At 43.9% G+C, this 23,822-nt stretch overlaps 2 protein-coding genes across 2 annotated transcripts in view; one reads left to right on the top strand and one right to left on the bottom strand.

The window, feature by feature from the left end:
• LOC127395144 (uncharacterized) overlaps positions 1-7,888 on the bottom strand; it is a 69,518-nt gene extending 61,630 nt beyond the window's left edge. The window contains exon 1 of the mRNA XM_051641612.1: positions 7,290-7,888. Coding sequence (XP_051497572.1) covers positions 7,290-7,888 — 599 coding nt within the window. The remainder of the gene's footprint in view (positions 1-7,289) is intronic.
• Positions 7,889-8,044: 156 nt separating this feature from the next.
• Positions 8,045-23,822, top strand: part of LOC127395142 (junction-mediating and -regulatory protein-like) — a 129,377-nt gene continuing 113,599 nt past the window's right edge. Inside the window, exon 1 of the mRNA XM_051641611.1 lies at positions 8,045-8,923. Coding sequence (XP_051497571.1) covers positions 8,045-8,923 — 879 coding nt within the window. The remainder of the gene's footprint in view (positions 8,924-23,822) is intronic.

Here is a 23,822-nt window from a genome sequence, read left to right as displayed (position 1 = left end):
TAAAAAGTAAAAAAAAAATATTTATGGCTCATGAGTTTGGCTCCTATATATACCAATGAAGAAATGCGAGAAATACAGGAAAACTATTATAAAATGCAATATTAGTGTCAGTATCTTGTCAATCACAAAAAGTGTATGCAAAAATTCAGCTCCTTTTCGAGTATCTTAAATAAGTATTTTTGAAGTCTCAAATGGGGCAAATTTTAATGCTCTAATGCATTTTTTCATGTTCTGTATTCTATTTGCTCTTTGTGCATCAAATATGACAGACTAGCCTAACTATATGGAACCCTTTGACTACAAAAGACAGGAAGATAATATGGCTTATTTTATAATTTGCAAAACAAGTAAGATCATAGTATATCCAGCTCACATAAATACTGTTGAAGTGGTCAATGCTTGCCCATGCCTTTTTTTTTGCCTTTTAACCCTTTTTAAGAAAACAGTTTATGTTTAGCTGTAAAATTTCTGTCTAAAACCTCTGCCAGATCCCCCTTATCTGGCTTCCTGCTATAGTCTAAAAACACATGTTCATGTGGGGACAAGGGGGAAAATTATTAAACTTACTCTGTCCTCAGCATGAGGCTTTGTAGCATGTTTCATTTCAATTTTGTCTCATAGGAGGGCATCTCCTCCTAATGGCTGTAACATGGCCCCCTTCCCCTATAGGGGAATAGTGGCATCTATTCTCAATTCTATTCAGCCTCTCAGTTTTTCTGTGGCTGAGATGCACACCTGATAAAGATTAGAGACAGCACTGTTGTGCTCTATTAATCACTCTTATATGCCAGATGATGGATGCTGCTCTACACCATGCAGTTGTACATGTTCCAACCATGGACCACATGGTGGCATGTATTGGAATGGGTTAATAGTGATAAGTAATTGTTGCGAGCCATTGCTGTCACAGAGGCTACCAGCTGTCAGGATGCTTCCGCAACGTCCCCCCCCCCCAATAGTTGAAACAGACAAGGAAAGAAGAACCTTGGGAGGTGTGGGAAACTGTTCTTTTCTTCCCCACATAAGTCTAAACAAAATGTCTTTTAAGCCAGCGAAGGCCTCTCCTGATTATCCCCAGCTAATGAACTAAAACAGACTTGCTTCTCAAGGACAATTGAACCCAAAACAACAGATGTGGTCCGGGACAGAAAGGATGGGCGACAAGCCATCCTGTGCCCCTGGTAGTCACGGCCCTAACATGGGGCTCATGGGCGCTCATTGGTTCCGGACAGTGACACTGACTGGACCGGTGGGTCAGGGGGTATCAAAGGCGGCGGGGGCAGCAGGTGAGCCCTTCCCTCCTCCCTGAGGCCCGTTCAGACGTTTTCTGCGTGGGACACCCCCCTGCTGCGGACACTGGTGCTGGGACCCTGCCTGCCTGCCTGCCCCGGGTCCAGCCTGAGCCTCAGCGCCGAGCGTGCCGGGGTCCCGAGCCCTGGGGTCGGGGCCGGAGCCCCCTCCCCGTGTTGCTGCCGCTGGAGAGGAAACCAACGGGCGCTGCACCCGCTGCCGAGAGGCTGCCCCTCCGACACCACGGACCTGCCGTCCTGCCTTCCGGCCACCAACCGCCGCTGGACAAGCCGCCGGAGGGTAACATCACCTCACACACACACACACAGACACACACACATACACTCCTTTCCTCATACTCGCACACACAGCGCGACCTCTTAAGGAGGACCGGCGTCGGGTTTCCTTCTCTCCTCCCCTCCTCCCTTTGGTCCTTAATCCTCTCCCTTAAAAGCACCTTTGCATTGCCTCCCTAAAGGACACTTTTTCACTACATACATATTGATATCCCTGGTAGCCATTCACACCTGCATTGTCCCTAAACATCATCCCTCGGTTTGTGTTAACCCTTAATAAACCAATTAGTTTGTGGAGTAAATCTTGGTTTTAGAGGCAATTTCTGAGCGTGGTGGAGGGGGGGGTGCTTTCTAACTACCACCCTGAAATACGGTCCCGCGGTGGCCGTTGCTCCGTGAGAGGCAGCGCCGCGTGTGACCCTCGGTCTTATTCACAAACCCCTTCACATCGGGAGGGGGAGTCGCAAAAGTATCCTGACAGCCGGTAGCCCCCCGCTACCGGCTCGCAACAGTCGCTCTCACATATTCTCACTCCTTTCCACTGGCTACTGTTCTGCCGCAGGTTTGTTGGTTTTTGTTCCCCCTTCTTCACTACCACTCTCTGCTTTGCTCAGCTTTGGCCAGCAGCAGGTTTGTCTTGTAGTTGGCTGGCAATGACTCATAGGGGAAGCTTCTAGCAGCTTCTCACAGAGGCCACCCCTATAGCCTCCCCACTACCAAAACCTTGCCATGCAAACCCTACACAAACAGGAACAAAAAATGGACTTTCTGTGATTTTTTTCTCTCATTGCTTTCCTGCACTTTACAGATAAATCAGGCCAGTACCTGACAATTAAACTGAAGGGTTTTAGGCCATAGGACAGACAGTCTTTGCATGGGGTACCTCAAAGTTTTGAAGCTGACTAAAAATGTAGCCATCTTCTCATGTGCAGCACAGTGAACTTGTAGAAAGTTTCTCAAGCTTATGGCTTGTTCAGATCCCTCTTGTCCTTACATTCAGCCTTGTGAATAAAGGTTTATTCTTTGGATAGCAGACTTTGGATTTTTCTCTTCTGGATCTGAACTTCCAAGGTTCAGATCACTTCACTTTTACTTCCAGATTAAAAAAAACATAGAGCTAGGAAGCTCTGAGGAAAAGATCTAATGGAGATGATCTCTGGGTTTATGATGAATCACAGACTCGGAGGCCACAGGGAAAGAACGAATGAACAGACTCTCTTCAATCGAGAGAAACAAGGAATGTATGTAAATTTTCAAATATATATGCGGGAGGATAAACCATGATCAGACACACAGAAACCAATATGATTAGGTGCTGGCAATTTATTCTGCGTGCCAAGCTTTCTTATATAGCCCCTTGCTGTGTACACGCGACCGAAACCACTCTTGTCATTGGTCAATTCTCATAAAGCCTGCCACGACCTAAACAGAGATTGGGTTCCTAACACACACATGCGCAGTCATGACTCTCCGCCTCACTTCCTTCTTTGGCACATCCGGAAGTTTACTTCGCTGCTCACTTTTTCAGTTAGTATCCATAGTAACGGCCTTGGAGGGGCCCCGATGTTTATAGTAAAGGCTGGATTGCTCACATGTCCACTGCTCGCTAAAAACGCCCTCTACATATATAAAATACTTCAGCAAAGATAAAGGGAATAAATTCATGTCTATAATGAGCTGAAAAGAAATAATGGCTCTAAATTCCATCAAGGAATATTCAAATTAGGAAAATTGTGTTAAGAAGAGTGAAGTAATGAGAGTGCCTGAGATTCTCACAGAAGCTCCATCATTAGGTGCATTTCCAAACAGGTTAAACAAATGTCTCCTATGAATAACTGAACCTGTCTTAGGGTACTTAATCATAGAATCATAGAATGGTTTGAGTTGGAAGGGACCTTAAAGATCATCGAGTTCCAATCCCCCTACATGGGCAGAGACACCTCCCACTTGCTCAGGGCCCCATCCAACCTGGCCTTAAACACTTCTAGGGATGGGGCTTCCACAACTTCCCTGGAAACCTGTTCCAGTGTCTCACCACCCTCACACTAGAGAATGTCCTCCTAATGTCTAACCTAAATCTCCCCTATAGGAGGTGACCTTCTAAAAACCCTTTCACTTCCAATTATCTAATTTTTCAGACAGGCTTTCAAAAGAAACAAAATTCCTAGGACTGCACTTTTAGCCTGTGTAATTTCCTTAACAAGTCATTAGAAAGCTTTAACAAGCCTAACAGTTACCTTACCCCTCACCAAGTTGCTACACAGAAAGAAATTGGAAATAAAACATTGTTGGCATTGCTGCTAAGTTTGGTGTGGTTTAGTTTTTGTTGGGTGTTGCTTCCCCCCCCACCACCCTTCCATCCCTGGAAATGTTCAAGACCAAGTTGGATAGGGCAAGTGTCAGGAGGACGGAGCCAGGCTCTTCTCGGTTATGTCCAAAGATAGGTCAAGGGCCAATGGGTGCAAGTTGGAGCATAGGAGGTTCTATGTAAACATGAGGAAAAATTATTTCACTGTGAGGTTGACAGAACACTGGAACAGGCTGTCCAGAGAGGTTGTGGAGTTTCCTTCTCTGGAGACATTCAAAACCTACCTGGATGCATTCCTGTGTGATGTACTCTAGGTGATCCTGCTCTGGCAGGGGCGGTTGGATCTTTTGAGGTCCTTTCCAACCCCTAACATTCTGTGATTCTGTGACTAAGAACAATATTATTTTCCTTTTGATTTATTTTTTTTGCACACTCATTCTAGCTCCTTCAGAAGCACTGTAGAGATGTTTTGATTGGAGAGCAAGGTCTTTTGCAACAGTACGTTATTTGCATTCAATTTAAGATGTTGGCTGTACATCTAGGACTCTATTGTCATATGCAATTGATGACAATATGAAGATCTTTAAGCTTTTAAGGTCTGCTCATCTTGATGCCTTTTGTCTTCTCTGCTGAGGTCCTGTGCAGTATTGCACTTGAGCTTATTGAACTGGACTATCGTGGCCTGAATGAGGTGACACCACCGCTCAGTGCTGCTGTGCCAGACATGCTAGAACTTCATTATGAGCTGGAGTTGAAAGCAGCCAGATGGTGTGCCGCTATTGACATTGCTCATGCCTTTTTCTCTGTTCTTGTAGCACCAGAGTGGAGGCCACAGTTTGCTTTCACCAGGAGGGGAGTCCAGTATACCTGGAATCAACTGCCCCAGGGGTGGAAACAGAGCTCAGACATGGGCCATGGACTGACTGGAGAACAGTGGAGTTCCAGAACAACTGTGGTACATTGATGACATAATTTTGTGGGATGACACACCGGAAGAAGTCTTCGTGAAAGGCAAAAATATCATCCAAATTCTTCTGGATTCTGTTTTTGATGCAAAAAGAAGCCAGGTCAAGGGGCCTGCACGAGAGATCCAGTTCCTGGGAATCAGGAGGCAAGATGGATGTTGCCAGATCCCAATGGACGTGATTAACAAAAGAACAGCTGTGGCCCCACCATCTACTAAAAAGGACTCGCAAACCTTTTTAGGAACTATTGGTTTCTGGAGAATGCATACTCCAGGTTAGAGTGAAATTGTGAAACCTGTCTATGAGGTGACCCGAAAGAAGAGTGACATCAAGAACTGGTTGAAAGGAAGAAATCAGAGTTGTAGTCAATGGGGCAGAATCTAGTTGGAGGCCTGTGACTGAGTGCCTGTTACTGATCCTGACTGCAGACTTTAAAATCTGCAGAAAATGCAGCAAATACTTTTTCAAATACTGCAGAGAAAGATAGATTATTTTTTTTTTATATTAGGTGTGCTAACAATAGAAGAATGTATTCAAACTTTCCAGTGAAAGCTTAGATGCCTAAGATCTTATTTTGGGAAACCAAATATGTCTCCAGCGATTTCTATCAGCTGTCATCCTGTCAGGATGATCCATTTGGAGACTTCTCTGTCTGAGCAGCCAGGGACCAGGTTAGGAAACCTAAAGTCCTGATAGAATTAAGTCTGGACAAGGATGTCAAGGGCAACAAGAAGAGCTTCTATAGGTATGTTGGTGATAAAAGGAAGACCAGGAAAAATGTGGGCCCTCTCTGGAAGGAAATGGGAGACCTGGTTACCAGGTTATGGAGAAGGCTGAGATACTCAATGACATTTTTGCCTCTGTCACGAGCCGATATTGGGGGGCTACCGGCTGTCAGGATGCTTTCGCGACTTCATCCCCTGATGTGGAGGGGTTTTTGAATAAGACCGAGGGCTCACACGTGGTGCTCACCTCTCACAGAGGAACGGCCACTGCGGGACCATGTTTTAGAGTGGTAGTTAGAATGCACCCCCCCACCACGCTCACAAATTGCTTCTAAGACCAATGTTTACTTCACAAATTAATCGGTTTATTAAGGGTTAACACAAACTGAAGAATGATGTTTAGGGAAAACAAATGTAAATGGCTACCAGGGATATATATATATATGCAGTAAGAATGTGTCCTTTAGGCAGGTAATGCAAAAGGTACTGTGCTTTTAAGGCATTCTCTCCGAGAGAGGGTTGAGGACCAAAGGGAGGAGGGAGGAAGCCCGACGTCAGTCCTCCTTAAGAGGTTGCCCTGTGTGTGCAAGTATGAAGAGAGGAGTGTGTGTGTGTGTGTGTGTGGGGGGGTGATGTTACCACACATCCCAAACTGATGGATGAAGTTGCTAAGCCACTATCCATCATATTTGTGAAGTCATGGCATTCTGGCAAAAATCCAACTGACTGGAAAAGGGGAAACATAACCCCCATTTTTAAAAAGGGGGAAAAAGAAGACAGATGGGCAATACATATTGTCTACTGATCTTATTTTTGATGCAACTATTACAGGATTGTTATAATAAGAAATATTTTTTCATTTATACAAAAGAAATGGAATATCCCAAAGAGTACCAATAAACTGACCATTTGCCTTAGAATTGCAGATGATTAATCATTCCTTTTAGACATGCTTATAAGAATCGTTGGCTTACTGTAACCTATGTGCTCTGCAATACACTTGGAAACCTCCAAGAGCACTGCAGGCATTGCCAATTCTTAAGTAGGACAGGCCAACATGAACATAAAATGCTGTCTCAGTGCAGTCAGCTAACTTCTGTTATAAAATTACAGAATTGCCCTAAACAGCTATTTTAGACCATGCCCTCATCTCCAGGTCTCATCACAGATGCTGCACTCTTTTGCAGCCTAACCACAAGTGCAAACTTCATCTGCATTAGGCGCTCTTGATAATTGATCTTTGAAATACTTTGGTTCAATGCCTAGTCAGAATGAAGTCATACAACTAAAACAAGCGGCTGAAGCACCACATCCTTTCCTGTAACCATGCAGAAAACTGCTTTAGGGAACAGGAAAAGCAGAAACAAATCTCTGCACATATCATTTCCCTGTGAGAGGATTTGTTGCCTTCACTGACCTCCATGCTTAAAAACCCTCTGGCAGCTTGGGGGCAGAGGCCCTGGAAAGAAGCGCTAGCTGCAGTCACGATGAGAGTGGTCAGGGGAGCTGCTATGCAGGGCTGCAGAGGCCAATGGCCCCCACTGGGGTGACGGGCTGACAGGGAGTTAACAGCAAGGTCAGAGCCGCAGCAGGCAAAGCTTTAGAAGCTACCCGAAGCAGCGTCTGCTGCCCCCCAGCCTGCTCCCGAGAGCCACGGTGCAAGTACGACAGAGGCGGCAGATTTCACCCTGAACGGTTCACTTACGCCGAGAGGTCGCCGCTCAGCTGACCCCAGGGGAAATCAGATGGCGGCAGCTCTGCTTCCTTCCCGTCCAGCGGAGCCGCCCGATCCCGGTCACTAACGGCCGCGGCCCGGTATGTGCCCTTCCCAGCATGCAGCGCGTAGCAGCCGAACAGCCTCCTTGTACGTCCGAGGGAGCATCGCTCTTCCCCTCGCTTACCACGGGAGAACGAGAAGGGAGGGCGAGGGATCGCGAGCGTGGCCGGCGGAGAAGGGAGGGGCGGAGCGCAAGCTCTGCCCACCTCCCTCCGCCGGGGAAACAAGGGTGACAGCCAAGGGCGAAGGCGTCCCACAGAATGGGAAGGCGGGGCTTCGCGAGGCCGCGGGTCGGGGCTGGGCCGGCGCTGAGGTGCCGTAGCGCCACCGCCGCTTGTAAAGAGATTTTGCCTCGTGTGACGCGCGTGAACTACCTGTGTGGGGGCACCGGGCATTATCCGCCGCGGCGGCAGGTTGATGACTACAGGCGGCAGCGGCGGCGTTCTCCGGCAGCGGGCGCGCGGCGGGAACCGAACAGAGAGGAAGTGATTCTTCTCTGTCCTCCCTCCCCACCCCCGCCTCCTCATTTGGGATCCAGCGCATCCTCCCCCCCTCAGCGTCTTTCCCGTCGCTAAGATGGCTGATGGTGGACAGTGAGGCGGCGCGCGGCGAGGCAGGGGGGGAAGGTTGACGGGGACAGGAGCGGGGGGGTGGGGTGTGTGCGTGGGAAGCCGCACAGTGCCATGTCCGCCTTCGCCCTGGAGGAAACGCTGGAGGCTGACTGGGTAGCCGTGAGGCCTCACGCCTTCCAGGAGCGGGAGAAGCACAAATTCGTCTTCATTGTGGCCTGGAACGAGATCGAGTGCAAGTTTGCCATCACCTGCCACAACCGCACGGCGCAGCTCCAGCGCAGCGGCTCCCGCGTGCTCTACCGTGGGAGCTCTTCCGGCCCTGAGGCCAGAGCCGCCCCTAAGGCTGGCATTCCCACGGTGAGCAGGGGCACGGACTCCGGCCTGGTGCGTGGCTCCGAGCAGGACGCGGCGGCCGAGGCGCTGCTGAAGAGCCCGTTGCGCGCCAAGAGCAGCCCGGCCCAGAGGCTACTGCGGGGCCCGGAGGTGGCAGGTGCCGCCGAAGAGGTAGAAGCGCTGGAGCTGGGAAAGAGGAAGGAGGAAGTGGAGGCGGCGGCAGCAGCAGCCTCGTCGTTGCTGCCGCCCTCGCTGCTGCAGGCAGCCGAGTCGGTCGCTCCCGACGCGGAGCCTGTGGGGGAGGAGTGCAGCTGGGCCGGCCTCTTCTCCTTCCAGGACTTGCGGGCTGTGCACCAGCAGCTGTGCTCCGTGAACTCGGAACTGGAACCTTACCTGCCTGCCTTCCCCGAGGAGCCCTCGGGCATGTGGGTGGTGCTATTCGGAGCCCCGAAGCTTTCGGAGCAGGAGATGGAGGATCTCTGCTACAAACTGCAAGTTTACTTGCTTCACAGCTTGGATACCTGTGGCTGGAAGATTCTTTCACAGGTACTTTTCACTGAGACTGGCGACCCAGAAGAGTATTATGAGAGCCTGAGTGAGCTGCGACAAAAGGGGTACGAGGAGGTGCTGCAGCAGGCCCGCAGGCGAATTCAGGAGGTGAGGCTACCGCATGGTCCAGTATCTCCACCTTAGTGTTACCTTTTCCTTACTCTGTGACATCATCTTTAGTTGTTCTCTCCAGCAGCTTCTCTCTATCTTTGCGAAATTGATCGATCCATGGGACAAAAAAAAAAAAAAGAAAGTACAGCAAAACTGTTTAGCTTAAGAAAAAAAAAAGTTTGGAGAATCAAAGAAAGAAAATGAGGCTTAACCTTTCCAAGGTCTCTAGGGCCAGGATTTAAGATGTGAGAATTTTTTCACGTCTTTGTGGACCGAGGTATAGTAGGACCCAGATTTTCCCAGTGAAAAAAGGAGAATTTTTGACTTGTTTTTATGTTTTGGTGGCCTTGGCCCAGAGTGTACCTGGATCTAGGTGTGACTATGTGTATGAATCATGTTCTGGAATTTTTAATTTTTGCAAACACCATCTAAATTCTATTGTATGGATATAGATAAAGTTTATCTGCTTCAGCTGCCCACATATATACTACCAATATTGTGTGTTCAAAAATGTGTGGTGGTGAACGTTTTGGATTTTTTCCCTCAATGGAATATGAGTGCTGTTTTTGATGGCATAGTTTTGAGCTTTTGTTGGATTTGGACACAGCTTTTCCTTAGTGATTGGAGTATGAGAAAGTTATTGTTTTATCAGTGATGAAATAATGATAAGGGCATCTCAATGTAGCATTGTCAGGTACAAGTTTATTTACAAACTGTTGTATTAGGATATATCATTGTGATATATTTTTTTTTCATGGCCGTTTCAAGGGCTGAATTAATTCTCATTCATTTTGGTATACAGTCAGTAATTTCTGCAGTAGTTTTAGTCCAGAGAATGTGAAAGCATATTGCCATCCACTTTTCTTTGACTGCATGAATGCTTGGCAGTGTGCTTAGATTCACTTGGCCTTCAGTTCCATAGTTTTTATAAGGAGCTGAGCAGGACAAGAGAAGTTCCTGTTAAACGTGTGGAGTTTGGGAACCAGGTACCTAACTCAAAGTGTGTGGTGTTTCTGAGGAAATGCTAAATCGGAATTACTGTGTAAGAACTATTTTTTTTTTTCTTGGAGAATCTCAACTTATATTTTTTGTTAGCACCAGTGCTATCAACAAAGAACAAATTGGTTATCGAGAGGCAACACAAGCTTTATCCATCAGGATCTCTAAACTACATCATCTTACTCTCTGTGAATGTTTAGAACTTGGTGCAGACAAAATGGCAGAGCATATTTATGTATTTGACTATAGTACGACCTTCCTTTCCCATAATAACCAATCCAGTAGTGTACCTAAAATCAGAAACAGCTGCACTACTGTCAGTTGTGTAAATCGATCCTTTAATTAAAGGTAGTTCATGTTTAAGAAAAGAAACCAGTAGAATGACCTGCTCTTTCCCTTTTGTCTCAGGTTTCTCTTTTAGAATCTGTTAGTGGTTTCCTTAGTCCACAGGAAATGCCTTTCTTTTAAGCAAATACTGATAGTTTGTCATTTGCAATTTCAACAAATGGAGCAATGGATGATGAGTATTGCTAGGTATTTCTAAAGTAAAGGTTTATGGTACTTTCAAGAAAACCTGAATCAATGATTCATCTCTCACTTACTTGTCTATCTATACTTGAAGTCTGCCTGTTAGGTGTTGGGCATGTTGGATTCCTGCAACTTTACATTATTTTACCTCTTATTAGAACTTTTGGGGAAAAGGGGAAGGGATTGAGCAGCATTGGCAACTGAAATAGTATCAAGGAGCCTAATTAATATGGAGGGTTTTACTTAATATACAGTTGTACAGAAAACAAGTTTATAACTCCAAGGCTTTGGCTTAACATTTCAAAATATTTTCCAGGACAAATTCCTCTGTGCTGTCAGAATATTACTTGAGAAATGCTTGCAGCTTATGTTGATTATGTTCTTTGGAGTAGCAAAGGAAAGTGAACAATAAAAACCTCTTGTGTTAATTGTTTTAGCATCCCCTACTCAGCCTTCTGTTGCTTTCCATAAATTACATGTAAACCAGTTTATTTTCATAGCAGTTAATAATCGCTGCTCTCTGTAATAGGCGTTTTTATCTTTGTCTCACTTATAGTCCTTTAATAAGCCAGAAGAATGTTGCAAGTAGAAACAGAACCAAGATGAGGAATAAAAATAGTTGTAGTGCAACTGTATGACCTGGAACTAATTTGTAGTGCATAATTTGCAGTTTTGAAGTAGCATATATATATTTTTTTTTTCAAATAAAACTATTAATTCTGGAATAACTTAAGAAGAGTTAAATTATGTTAAAATAAAAACTTTTATCTAAAGGAGTAAATATTGTTCTATCTCATTTTTGAAAACTAATGAACACTTGTTCAGAGCCCTTGTTAAGTTTATGCCTGTTGAAAAAAAAAAAAATTTCCTCAGCTAGAGGTCTGAGCTCTCAAATGGAGACATGATACAGAATTGGTTAATGACCAGATAAAAAGACGTTATTTCAACAGAGAGGATGCTACTGAATCCTTATTTGGGATTCCAGCTTCTTAGCCAGTATTTCTAAAATCTTAAGCTTTGCATTCAGAAGGCAGAATAAGTTCTCTTCTGTAGTCTAGTTACAGCCATCATATTTTTATTTATCTAATCTGCAGCTGGACTCATTAGCAGTTATTTCTGGTGGTTGCAAACTAGTCCTAAGTTAATAAATATTTTTAAAGGGTCAGCATTTTAAGTGTTGGAAGGTCACCTCTGACTCCTGCAAGCATCAAACCTAATAGTAAGGATACCGTGATACATTTTCAGATAAATGTGAAGTGATTCCCCTCTTCCTCTTTTCTGCAAATAATAAAATTCCAAGTCATAAAGTGTTTCAGTGAGTTTATGAAATGTGTTCTGTATACATAAATACGTTATAAGTTAAACAATTAAGTGATACTCATGAAAGACTCGATGTGGATGTAAGTTTGAGGACTATATCACTTGAGATTCTTGGAACCTTATAGTAGCAAGGATAATTAAATATTCAACAGCTTAATCATATAGTAGTTGCTGAAAGTCTAAGGTGTGATTACATACAATTTTAAAATACATGCTTTAAAATGGCTCATAGGAATTCAGTGTTTAAAGGACATGAGACCACATTATTACAGTATTTGCTTCTCTCTTTAGTCTGTGTATTAAAATCTTCTAAGTCCTAAGCAAAATAACAATTTACCTTTTAATTGGAATTCTTATATTTTATCTTTCTTCCATTTAGTATCTTTTTGAATAAATGTTTATTTTTCTACTGCCCGTCCTGTTTACTTCTGTTTTATAGGTAGCTGCAATTTGCTTCAGAGATGTATAGACTTATGATTGTAGGTTAATTAGACTTTTGGCTACTACCTTTGTTTAGGTCAGTCTTTTTGTGTTGTCTCTTTTCCAGTCTTAGTAGGATGCTTGTTTTGGATTTGAAGGTGGGGGTTTTTTTTGTTCCCCCCCTCCTTTCTACAATGCACTTCTGGTACACATATGTAGATAGACTTCATGTGTTGTTTTATTAATGCCTTGTTAATTTGACAAGAGCTAGCTGAAGGTGATGAATGCTGCTGCTGTATCTGAAAACAGTAGAATGCTTAAAATAATGTATGTTGCTTCAAAATGTGTACAAATGATATGTATACAAAGAAAAGGACATCTGCTTGAAAAATTAGGTCTTCTATGACAGAATTTGTCTTATATAAAAAATGAGTACATTCTATAGAATATAGCAATACTGTTCAATATGGTTCTTAGTAAGTTTAGACTTAAATTTTAGCAACTGAAGACAGCAGCTTGCCAGTCTCATAGTTCATTTCCCTATCCCTGAAGACTGGAGGAAGGCTAATGTCACTCCCATCTATAAGAAGGATTCAAAGGAGGACCCATGTAATTATAGACCCATTAGTTTGACTTCAGTCCCTGGGAAAGTCATGGAGCAAATTCTCCTGGGGACAGTCATAAGTCAATTGAAGCACGCGATTGGGAAAAGCCAACATGAATTTACCAGGGGCAAATAGTGCTTGACAAACCCAATCACCTTCTACAACAAAGTAACCTGCTCAGTTGATGCAGGATGAGCGGTGGACATCGCTTATCTGGACTTTTCCAAGGCTTTTGTTATGGTCCCCCACAGCCTCCTCTTGGAGAAACTGACTCGTTACAACCTTGACAAGTGGTCTGTGCGGTGGGTGGGGAACTGGCTGGCTGACTGTACCCAGAGGGTAATAGTAAATAATTCCTCCTCAAACTGGCAACCGGTCACAAGTGGGGTCCCCCAGAGATTGATATTGGGCCCAGTGCTGTTTAACATCTTCATAAGTGACCTGGATGTTGGGAACAAGAGCACCCTGATGAAGTTTGCTGATGACACCAAGATGAGTGGAGAGGTTGACACTCCAGAATGGAGGGCCACCCTCCAGGATGACGTAGACAGGCTGGAGGAGTGGGCTAGCAGGAACCTTATGAAGTTCATCAGGGAGAAGTGTAGGATCTTGCACCTGGGAACACGTAACCCAGGAGTGCAGTTCAGACTGGGATCCACCCGGCTGGAGAGCAGCCCTGTGGAAAGGGACCTGGAGGTTTTGGTGGATAACAGGCTCAACATGAGTGAACAATGTGCTGCAGCAGCAAAGAAAGCCAACAGGATGCTGGGCTGCATCAACAAGGGCATCACCAGCAGAGATAAAGAAGTCATCAACCCGCTCTACTTGGTGCTTGTCAGACCACACCTGGAGTATTGCGTTCAGTTTTGGTCCCCGCTCTACAAAAAGGATGCGGACAGGCTGGAGAGAGTCCAGAGAAGGGCCACAAGGTTGATCTGAGGACTGGAGAACCTGCCATATGAGGAGAGGTTGAGAAAACTGGGTTTGTTCAGCCTCGAGAAAAGAAGGCTTCAGGGAGACCTTATTACCATGTTCCAGTACTTAAAGGGTGGCTACCAAGAAGATGGAGACTCCCTATTTACAAGGAGTCACATGGAAAAGACAAGGGGTAATGGGCACAAGTTGCTCCTGGGGACATTCCGATTGGACACAAGAGGTAAAATTTTCACCATGAGGACAGTCAAACATTGGAATAGTCTCCCAAGGGAAGTGGTGGATTCCCCTACATTGGACAGTTTTAAGTCTCAGCTTGACAGGGGGCTGAGCCATCTCATATAAACAATAGTAGTACCTAGAAAAGTTGGACCAGATGATCCTTGAGCTCCCTTCCAACCTGGCATTCTATGATTCTGTGATCTAAATACATAGGATAAAAAAAAGGAAATAAAATGCAGTTGATGCTCTGATTAAGTGTCCTAACTGGGACTGAGGAACCATTTTTGTCTTCTAGCTCGGGGAATATTCTGATTATAATGTTATTTTATTTGATATCTCCCTTCAAAATTGTTATTGTTTGTTTGCCTAGATGTAGAGATAGACTTTCCTCTGTTCTTCATTTAAAGTTTTTCTAGTTGATATGCAGTTGCAGCATTTTCATATGCCAGAATATTTTGAAGAGGTGTGTACCACCAATGTAATAAACACACTGTAATCCATTGCGCTCCTTGGGATTCACAGCTGTTACGGATGGGAATGGAAGGTCTTAAGGTTTCTTTAAAAAGCACTGATATATTAGGAAAAGGTGATTTTAATATAGATTTATGAAAGCACAACTTAACAGAATTTGATGGCAAGGTTCACTCTATTACTATGTGGAAGGGATGTGTAGGGGTTGGAATTGGATTAGAGTGATTTACATGGGGATCAGGGGAAATTATTTATACAGGGAAAGGGGAGATTGAATCAGCATTGGCTTGGTGTGATTTACACAGGGGTCAGGGAAAAGAATGTGAAAGGCCCTCCTGTTGAGTCATGAGGTTCAGAGTGGACCCCCTTGCTTTCTAAACTCCTTATCAGAGAGGAGTCTAGATGCAGCTTAATCCATTCCCAGTCCCAGACTTGGTCAGCGGTTTATAACTAAAGGGTTTAGGTGTAGGGATTTCAGTGTAGTGCTTTAACACATAATTATGGGTCTGGTGTGATTTGGAATAGCAGTTAATTGAGGTTGATTGACACTTAACAAATAACAAAATTAGGTTATGTATTTCCTGGCAATACTTAATTCATAGCAACTCTTAATAACCAACAATTTGTTATAATCAAACACAGTGGTTTCATTAAAGATTTAACAAGTTTCTAAACTAAATTGCTCACATACACACACAGATATAGAAGTTAACCTATGTTATTAAGATGTTACATTTTGGTACATAATGATCCTCAAACTGCATGAAAAAAAGTTGCAATGAAATATACCACCAATTCACCCGTGGGATTAAATGATGGTAAATTAATATAATTTGATCTATTTGCCACATATATGAGAAGTAGCCAACTACTTACTCTTTGTCTTTGGATAGACCAACTTCCTTTGTGAGATACAGGGTAGCAGCTTGGTGCAATTCCAGGGAGCTCCAAAGGGCCTCCCTTTCAGGATCAATATTTATAGGGTCACAAGATGATTGACTTTGATCAGCATTTTTCCATGATGGCCACAATTTGAATTAGGTCATCTTTGGCAGCCTTCAGAGTAGGCCTGTGATCTGAGCAGGAGGGGTCTTGTGTATGTTTCTCTGGCAACAGGAGTTCCAGCTGCAGTTATGGAGTGCCTGATCACCCAAAATCACTGTAATTGCACTAGGCTAGAAGGTACCCAATTGTTTCAACTCACTGCTGCAGTAAGTAAGGTCAGAAAGTGCCAGATTGTCTCAGCCTACTGCATTTGCTATTGAAACAAGAACAACGTTGGGCCCACTGACCTTTTAACTAAAGCAAGAACAATGTTGGCTGGTGTTGGCATTGCAACGTGGCTCAGTGAGAGGGGGGGGTCTGCATCACCACAACAGCCCATTTAATTTCTTAGCTTTTAGAGATGATATTGGGTTGCCTTTTCTTCTTTAATTTTGTCTTCTTACATATTTTTTCTCAATTTTGCAAGCATTATTTTCTTTCAATGCCTTTTAATACTGCTTTCTAAATCCAGTAACTTCCCCCTCCATTTCTGTCTGAGATAGTATTACACAGGTGGGTTTAGAATTTGGAAGCAGATTCTTTTTACATTTCTTTCTATAATATGACAAGACACTGCTTACATATAATCAGTGAGGTTTATGTTGTTCTTTATATGTGGAAATATTGCTACCACAGAGCTGAAGAAGCTACTGAAAAGCAGAGGTTTTCAGAAATGGCTGCACCTACTATTTTTCCTCTTTGGGGAGGTGCTTTTAGAATCCCTTTTTATTAGTAGAAACATACCATTGCAGTGCACCATGAAATTGCTGTTATTGGTGAGAACTTCAGTCGAAGTGGGGACTTGGTCCAACTAAATATACATCTGTCAAACTTGTTTATTTTTCAGGAGATAAAATGTCCTGGTTTGAGCCAGGATTAAGCCAATTTTTCTTTTCACTGATTTTTTTTCCTTCAGTAAGCTTTCTTGTAACTAGCAACTGTGTGTTCTGCTAGGCTGATAAGACAGTGGAATGTTTTTCTAACTACTGAGGTTTCAAGGTTACATCTTCACTCTGCCGGCTCAGACACTATGGGGAGATCTCTGACCCCCCCGTGGGAGGCTGAGTTAGACAGACAGCAAAATTGGCCAAAGATATTCCATTCCATATATCTACGTAAGCTCAGAGGAAGGACAGAGATCTTAGAAGACAGCTTCCTCCTTCTTCTCGCCGCTTCTCTTCCGTCCATGGCCGGCGTCCGGGGAGGACTCTGCTCATCCATCACCGCCGACCCTTAGGCTCGAGCTCTCCTGACCCTCATAACTCTCTGCTTTCTCCAGCAGCGGCTCCGGGATTTCTCGGGACTCTTCCCAGTTCAGGGGAGTGCTGTGGGAGTTGCTGGGGGTGGGGGGAGGCGAGAGGCTTTTGCCCATATCTGAATATACCTGTATATAATTGTATATATTTTCTTGTGTGATTCATTAGTGTTTTAATTAAAGCTGTGTAGTTTAGTTTTCAATCCAGCCAAGTCTCTCTCCTTTTCTCTCTCTCCTTCCCTACCTGGGTGGGGGGGGGAGGGGATCGAGAGCATTGTTGTCAGACCTGAGTCATAAAAACTTAGCCATAAGGAATATGGTAGGGAGAGAATTAGGATAGGAGAGGGAAAGAGAATGATGATATTCTTAAGGTACGTATTGACTAACTCGGTGATGTTATGTATATATATCTGAGCTGTTGCTTAGAATGTGTGATGGGTTGACCCTGACTGGGTGCCAGGTGCCCTCCAAAGGTGCTCTATCACTCCCCCTCCTCAGCTGGACAGGGGAGAGAAAATATAACCGAAGACTCGTGGGTCAAGATAAGGACAGGGAGAGATCATTCAGCAATTATTGTCACAGGCAAAATAGACTCGACTTGGGAAAAAATAATTTTAATTTATTGTCAATCAAATCAGGGTAGGGTAATGAGAAAATAAAACCAAATCTTAAAACACCTTCCTCCCACCCCTCCCTTCTTCCTGGGCTCAACTTCACTCCCAATTTCTCTACCTGCTCCCCCTGAGCAGTGCAGGGGTATGGGGAATGGGGGTAATGGTTAGTTCATCACACTTTGTCTCTGCCACTCCTTCCTCCTTGTGGAGGATTCCTCACACTCCTGCTCCAGCGTGGGGTCCCTCCCATGGGTGACAGTCCTCCATGAACTTCCCCAGCGTGGGTCCTTTCCACTGGGTGCAGTTCTTCAGGAACAGACTGCTCCAGCATGGGCACTGCAGAGTCGCAAGTCCTGCTCCAGTGTAAGCTCCTCTCTCCATGGGGTCACAGATCCTGCCAGGAGCCTGCTCTAGCATGGTCTTTCCATGGGGTCACAGCCTCCTTTGGGTGCATCCACCTGCTCCAGCATGGGGCCCTCCATGGGCAGCAGGGGGACAGCCTGCTTCACCATGGTCTTCACCACAGGCTGCAGGAGAATCTCTTCTTCAGCCCCTGGAGCATCTCCTCACCCTCCTTCTTCACTGACCTTGGTGTCTGCAAAGTTGTTTCTCTCACATATTCTCATTCCTCTCAACTGGCTACTGTTCCACCACAGATTTGTTGGGTTTTTTCCCCCCTTCTTAAATATGTGCCTCAGAGAGGCTCTACCTCCGTTGCTGATTGGCTCAGCTTTGGCCAGTGGTGGGTCTGTCTTGGAGCTGATGGGTGCTGACTGTTGGATATAGGGGAAGCTTCTGGCAATTTGTCACAGAAGCCACTTCTGTAGCCCCCCCCGCTACCAAAACCTTGCCATGCAAAAGGTTATCTGCAAAATAGGAGTTGGCAGAAGAATAAGGTTGCATTGTGGGATGTTGAGCCTTTTGTTTTAGCAGTTGAGAATATATTCTAAATAGAATCATAGAATATCTCAAGTATGTGTGGACCCCATAAAGATCATGGAGTCTAACTCCCTCCTCTTTCTACTTTATTTTCTCCAGAGATTAATCAACTATTAACATTTGGTGATAAAATAATTCTACTATGGCTGATGCTATAATGCCACAATGTATTTTTTAGTACTGTACAAAAGGAAGAAAAGCAAATGAACATGTATTGAACTCTGTTGAGAACCTGCATCTAGAACATATTTTGTGATTTTTGGCCAATGGGAGTATTCAGGAGTTGCCAATAATATAACAGTTACATTGTATCTTCTCTCTCTCCTGGGAAAAAAAAACAAACCCAAATCCTAGCTAAAATAAATTAAGTTTATTTTTTTTTAAATGGTCACAAGTTGTTAATTTACTATGTAGTAAAATCTTATAAGGTATTCTACTGTTGTAAACATTTTACTATGTTAAAAATTGAGTGTTCAGAAGTTTTGTACTGCTCCCGGGACATATGAGGCTAATAGCAACTCTAGGTTTAACCATGTAATATATACTGATCTAGATGTGAAGACTGAGAGTTTTTGAGGAAGGGAGCCAGAATTAATATGTATTGGAACAATTTATTGGAATTGATCATACATCTTACATAGTACTAACATCACTGTAACTGTTCAGAAAAAAAATCTTGGATAATTCACTGAAAATCCCTGCTTTAAGTGTAGTGCTGATTAATAACAAACATACAAGAATGTTTTAAGAATGGTGAAGAAAGAATTGTTGTGCCATTACAGGAAGTAATAGTATGATCTCATCAGAAATCTGGTGGTGATATCTGCTTAGTCTTTAAGAATAATTGTTAAAGTCCTTGCATAACTTGAAATATTATAAAAATAAAGAAATAGTCCACATTTGTTGGACTGGAGATTAGATGATCTCATAGCATCTTCCAGTCATAAAACATATAAACTAATAAGGGAAATGTGTTTTTGTTTCAATTAGTTTGTTGTTGAAACTTGCCCAGTTCCTATTTTCTGAAGAATTTGGGCCTGAAATATAAACCAAACTGTTACTAGTTTGTCTGAAGCCTTCATGAAGAATTTTAACACACAGTGATAGATTTTAACTTTCAGTGTCTCCACAAATGTTTCCTTGTTTACTAGCTCTTGCTTGTCAACTGTGTCCTTTATTCCTAATAACCTCTTATTTGGTGCTCAGTTAATAGAAACATAGAATACCAGGGTGGAAGGGACCTCAAGGTCCAACATTTCTTGGCAAAAGCACAGTCTAGACAAGATGACCCAGCATCCTGTCCTGCCGAATCTTAAGTGTCCAATGTTGGGGAATCCACAACTTCCCTGGTGACGTTATTCCAATGACTGATCGTTTTCATTGTGAAAAACTTTCCTCTGGTAGTCAATTGGAATCTCCCCCACAGTAACTTGTACCCATTACCCCTCACCTTTTCCATGTGACTCCTTATAAAAAGGGAGTCTCCAACTTCTTTGTAGCCATTCTATAAATACTGGAACAAGGTGAAAAGGTCTCCCATAAGCCTTCTTTTCTTGAAGCTCAACAAACATTTGTGGAGCTTGGATTTTACTTTTGGATTAACTCTTCTGATCAGAGGCAGAAAGGCATTGTAATGTGAAGACAGCTTCCCTGGCAACCTAGTTATTGAAAATTATGATCTGGAGCCATTCTGAGTAGATGTGAATAGAATGCTAGTAGTGCATCTGTTTATGACTCAGCTGACTGGTTGCAAACATTTTGGTTGAGGTTGTCCTCAGTTAAAGTCTTACCAGTAAAGACCCTATTTCTGGATTTCCTTTATTCTGTTTGTGGTAATTGTATGGTAAAATTAGCAAAGGTATAGATTTTTTTTTGTTGTTGTTACATATGGGTCAGACACATATTACACATTCATAAAAAACTGAATGCTTAGTGTACTGTTCTTTGTAAATTAGTCGCTCCTGAAAAGGTGTTATGAAATACTTCCAGTCATTCAGCAACCTTTTTTTATTGTTTCTGAAAATAAATTGAGTACTTCTGCTTTTTGAAGTGATACTGAAAATGGTTTGGTTTATGCTTCTGTTATAGTACTTCTCAAAATGCATTTTAGATAAATATTTATATGACCTTCTTTTAGAAAAAATGCAATTATATTGGTGTGAGGAAACTGGATGCTTCTTTTCTTCTGAAAAATGTTGTTTAAATAATCAATTAGCATTTGTTTTTTATGGCTTGCAATTTATATTATTCAACTAAAATTATATCACAGTTCTAGCCAATAACTGGGTGATAAATGCTCTATTATCCCCCCGCTAACACTCCCAGGGAAAGATAACAGGGGAATAAGGGAGAGAGACTTTAAGGTTGGGATCTGTACTCTGCTGCTAAGGGAATGGAGAAAAATGTGTTGGCAATGTCAAGTGTGGATGTCGCAAGCCGGTACTGGGGGGCTATCGGCTGTCAGGATGCTTTTGCGACTCCCCCTCCCGATGTGGAGGGGTTTTTGAATAAGACCGAGAGTCACACGTGGCACTCGCCTCTCACGGAGGAACGGCCACTGCGGAACTGTATTTCAGGGTGGTAGTTAGGAAGCACCCCCCCACCACGCTCAGAAATTGCCTCTAAAACCAAGGTTTGCTCCACAAACTAATCAGTTTATTAAGGGTTAACACAGAACAGTTTCCCACAGTGGCATACTATTTTGCTGTCTTGAACTCCAGCTCATACTCAAGTTCCAGCATGTCAGGCACAGCAGCGCTCATTGGTAGTGTTAATTCATTCAAGCCACAATAGTCTACAGTTAAACTCTTTTCTCAGTCAGGCTTCCACGCTGGCCATATTGGACTGTTGAAGGGCAAGCAAACCTTGCTGATGACTCCTTGGATGTCTAATTGACATATCAGGTTCTGTCTGGGGAGCAGGGAGTCTCTGTTGGTTTGGTATTGCTGGCAATGGACTATGATGGATGCCATTGGCACCTTTTGTTCCTCCACCTCCAGCCTACAATAGAAGGGCCATCCAAAAGTCTGGGCAAGACAGCTGCTTAATGCCATTATTTTCCACAGCTGCTATGCCAAAGGCCTGCTTATACCCTTTCACATCCTTAAAATACTCTTTCCGGAGGAAATCTATACCAAAGATGCATGGAGCAACTGGGCTGGTCACAATTGAGTGTTTTTCCCAGTTGTGCCCAGTCAAGCTCACATCAGTTTCCACTACAAATGGGTTTTTGTGAGCTTCCCATAACTCCACAAATAGCAATGGATTCTTTCTCTACATGATTTGATGGTATCGGCATGCACTATGCACCAGTATCTACCAGGGCTCGATACTTCTTGGGTTCTGATGTGCCAGGCCATTGAATCCACACTGTCCAATAAATTCGGTTATCCTTTTCCTCCACCTGGCTGGAGGCAGGGCCCCTCTAATCTCTTGGATACCTTCTACTGTCAACAGGTAAGGTTATGTAACTTTTAGTGGCATCAACAAAATGTGTTTTTTCCTGGGATTGTAGCACCTTTCACTAGAGACCAGAGCAGCCATCTTGCGGAAGAAGTTTTCTTATCTGATGGCTCCACCTTGTAGCTCACGTACTCAAGCCAGTAGGTTTATCCCACCTTCTCATATCTTCTCTACAGTCATGCAGATAGCGCCATATGAGCTTGTGACATGTTCTTTTCTACTTGGACTGGTCTCATAGGAGGATGCCTTCTCCTAACGATGGAGACACAGGTCTAGGCAGGAGCAGAGTTTGACTTGTCTGTCATCTTGTCCGGTCTATCCACTATTTCCTCAGTCATTGTTTCCATGGCTGCAACAAGGGGAGAATGGAGAGAAAGACTGTCCTCATATTGGTGTACCTTGCTAGCTACTTCATTCATTGTTGGTATATCAGTATTGGGGCCTCCCCAGGTCATTGTTGACTGTGTGTGGGAGTAGGTTGATGGTGCACTCTGCACGAAGTACTTCAATAAGGGTTGGTTGCAGGGCATCTCATCAGGGTCAACATTCACCTGCCAGTTACCATAAATCGCCTCTCTCAGGTATTTGATACCTTTTTCCATGGTGTCCACTTGCTAGGGCAATATTCAGTGTCATCTTTAAAGTGATATCTGCCCTTCACAGCCATCAGTAGGTGTCTCCAGTCACTGAGGGTGTTTTATTTCCTCCTAATTGCCTTGTCAATTCCTCCATCTCTGGTCAGGCTTTCTAGCTGTCTGGCTTCTCTATTACTTAAACCAATTGTGTCAGCACCAGCATCCCAGAACCAAAGCAACCAGGTGATAAGTGTCTCACCTTCATGCCAGCCAGAGTCCTTTCTTAGGTTCTACAAGTCTTTCAGAGAAAAGGAACAAGTGGTTATCTCTTGCTCCAGTTCCTCCTCTTGCAATGAAGGAAAGACTATTTTTGAAGGATGCACTGCTTGAGCTTTTTGGGAAGGCTCTTCTCCCAGATAAGTTTGAAAAGGATTTGGTTTCATCTTCATCTTGTCGGCCTCGCCTCCATCCCTGTGTCCTGGTTTAAATATTAAAGGTGAATCCCAAAAACCAGAGGGCAGAATTGCTCTCTATTACCCCACCCTCCCAAGGGAAGATAGAAGGGGAATAAGGAAGAGAGACGTAAACTTTGGAAATTGAAACTAGAAACAAATTTACTATAACACAAGATAAAAGGGTAAAAACGTGGGGGAAGAACAGGTAAGTATATATAAAACCGATCTCAATGATGGCAGGGATATGGGAAAGGCAGAGTCACTCCAGGGGAGAGGTCCATGGCTCCTCACAGCACCCGATGCAGTTGGATTCTGGAGCGGGCATGTGGGAAACTGAAAGAACCAGCAGCAGCTCCAGCAAGGAGAAAGGAGCAGGAAGGGAGAAGGGCCCGGCTTCTGGCTCTCCTGGCTTTTATAGGTTGTAACAGGAAGTGGGTGGGAATACTGACCACTTCCAGTCTTTCAGGGTCCTAAGGACCCTCTCTCTATAGGTGTCCAACACCGTGCCAGGGTCTCCCAAACCATAACACCCTGGAAAGATGATGGAGCAGCATATTCTAGAGGTTATCTCTAAGCACATGGAAGAAAGAAGGTTATCAGGAGTAGCCAGCGTGGATTCACCAAGGGGAAAGCATGTCTGACTAATCTGATAGCCTTCTATGATGGTGTGACAGAATGGATAGATGCAGGGAGAACAGTGGATGTTGTCTTCCTCGACTTCAGTAAGGCTTTTGACACTGTCTCCCATAACATCCTTGTGGATAAGCTCACAAAGTGTGAGTTAGAAGAGCGGACAGTGAGATGGATCGAGAACTGGCTAAACAATAGAGCCCAGAGGGTTGTGATCAATGGTGCAGAGTCCAGTTGGAGACCTGTGACTAGTGGTGTTCCCCAGGGGTCAGTACTGGGCCCAGTGTTATTCAACATCTTCATCAATGACCTGGATGAGGGGATGGAGTGTATCCTCAGCAAGTTTGCTGATGATACCAAGCTGGGAGGATTGGCTGATACACCTGAAGGCTGTGCAGCCATTCAGCGAGATCGAGACAGACTG

This window comes from Apus apus, chromosome W (assembly GCF_020740795.1).
Source record: "Apus apus isolate bApuApu2 chromosome W, bApuApu2.pri.cur, whole genome shotgun sequence".
Classification (NCBI taxonomy): Eukaryota; Metazoa; Chordata; class Aves; order Apodiformes; family Apodidae; genus Apus; species Apus apus.
Note: the sequence above shows the minus strand (reverse complement) of the source record. Positions and strands in the feature narration are given on the sequence as shown.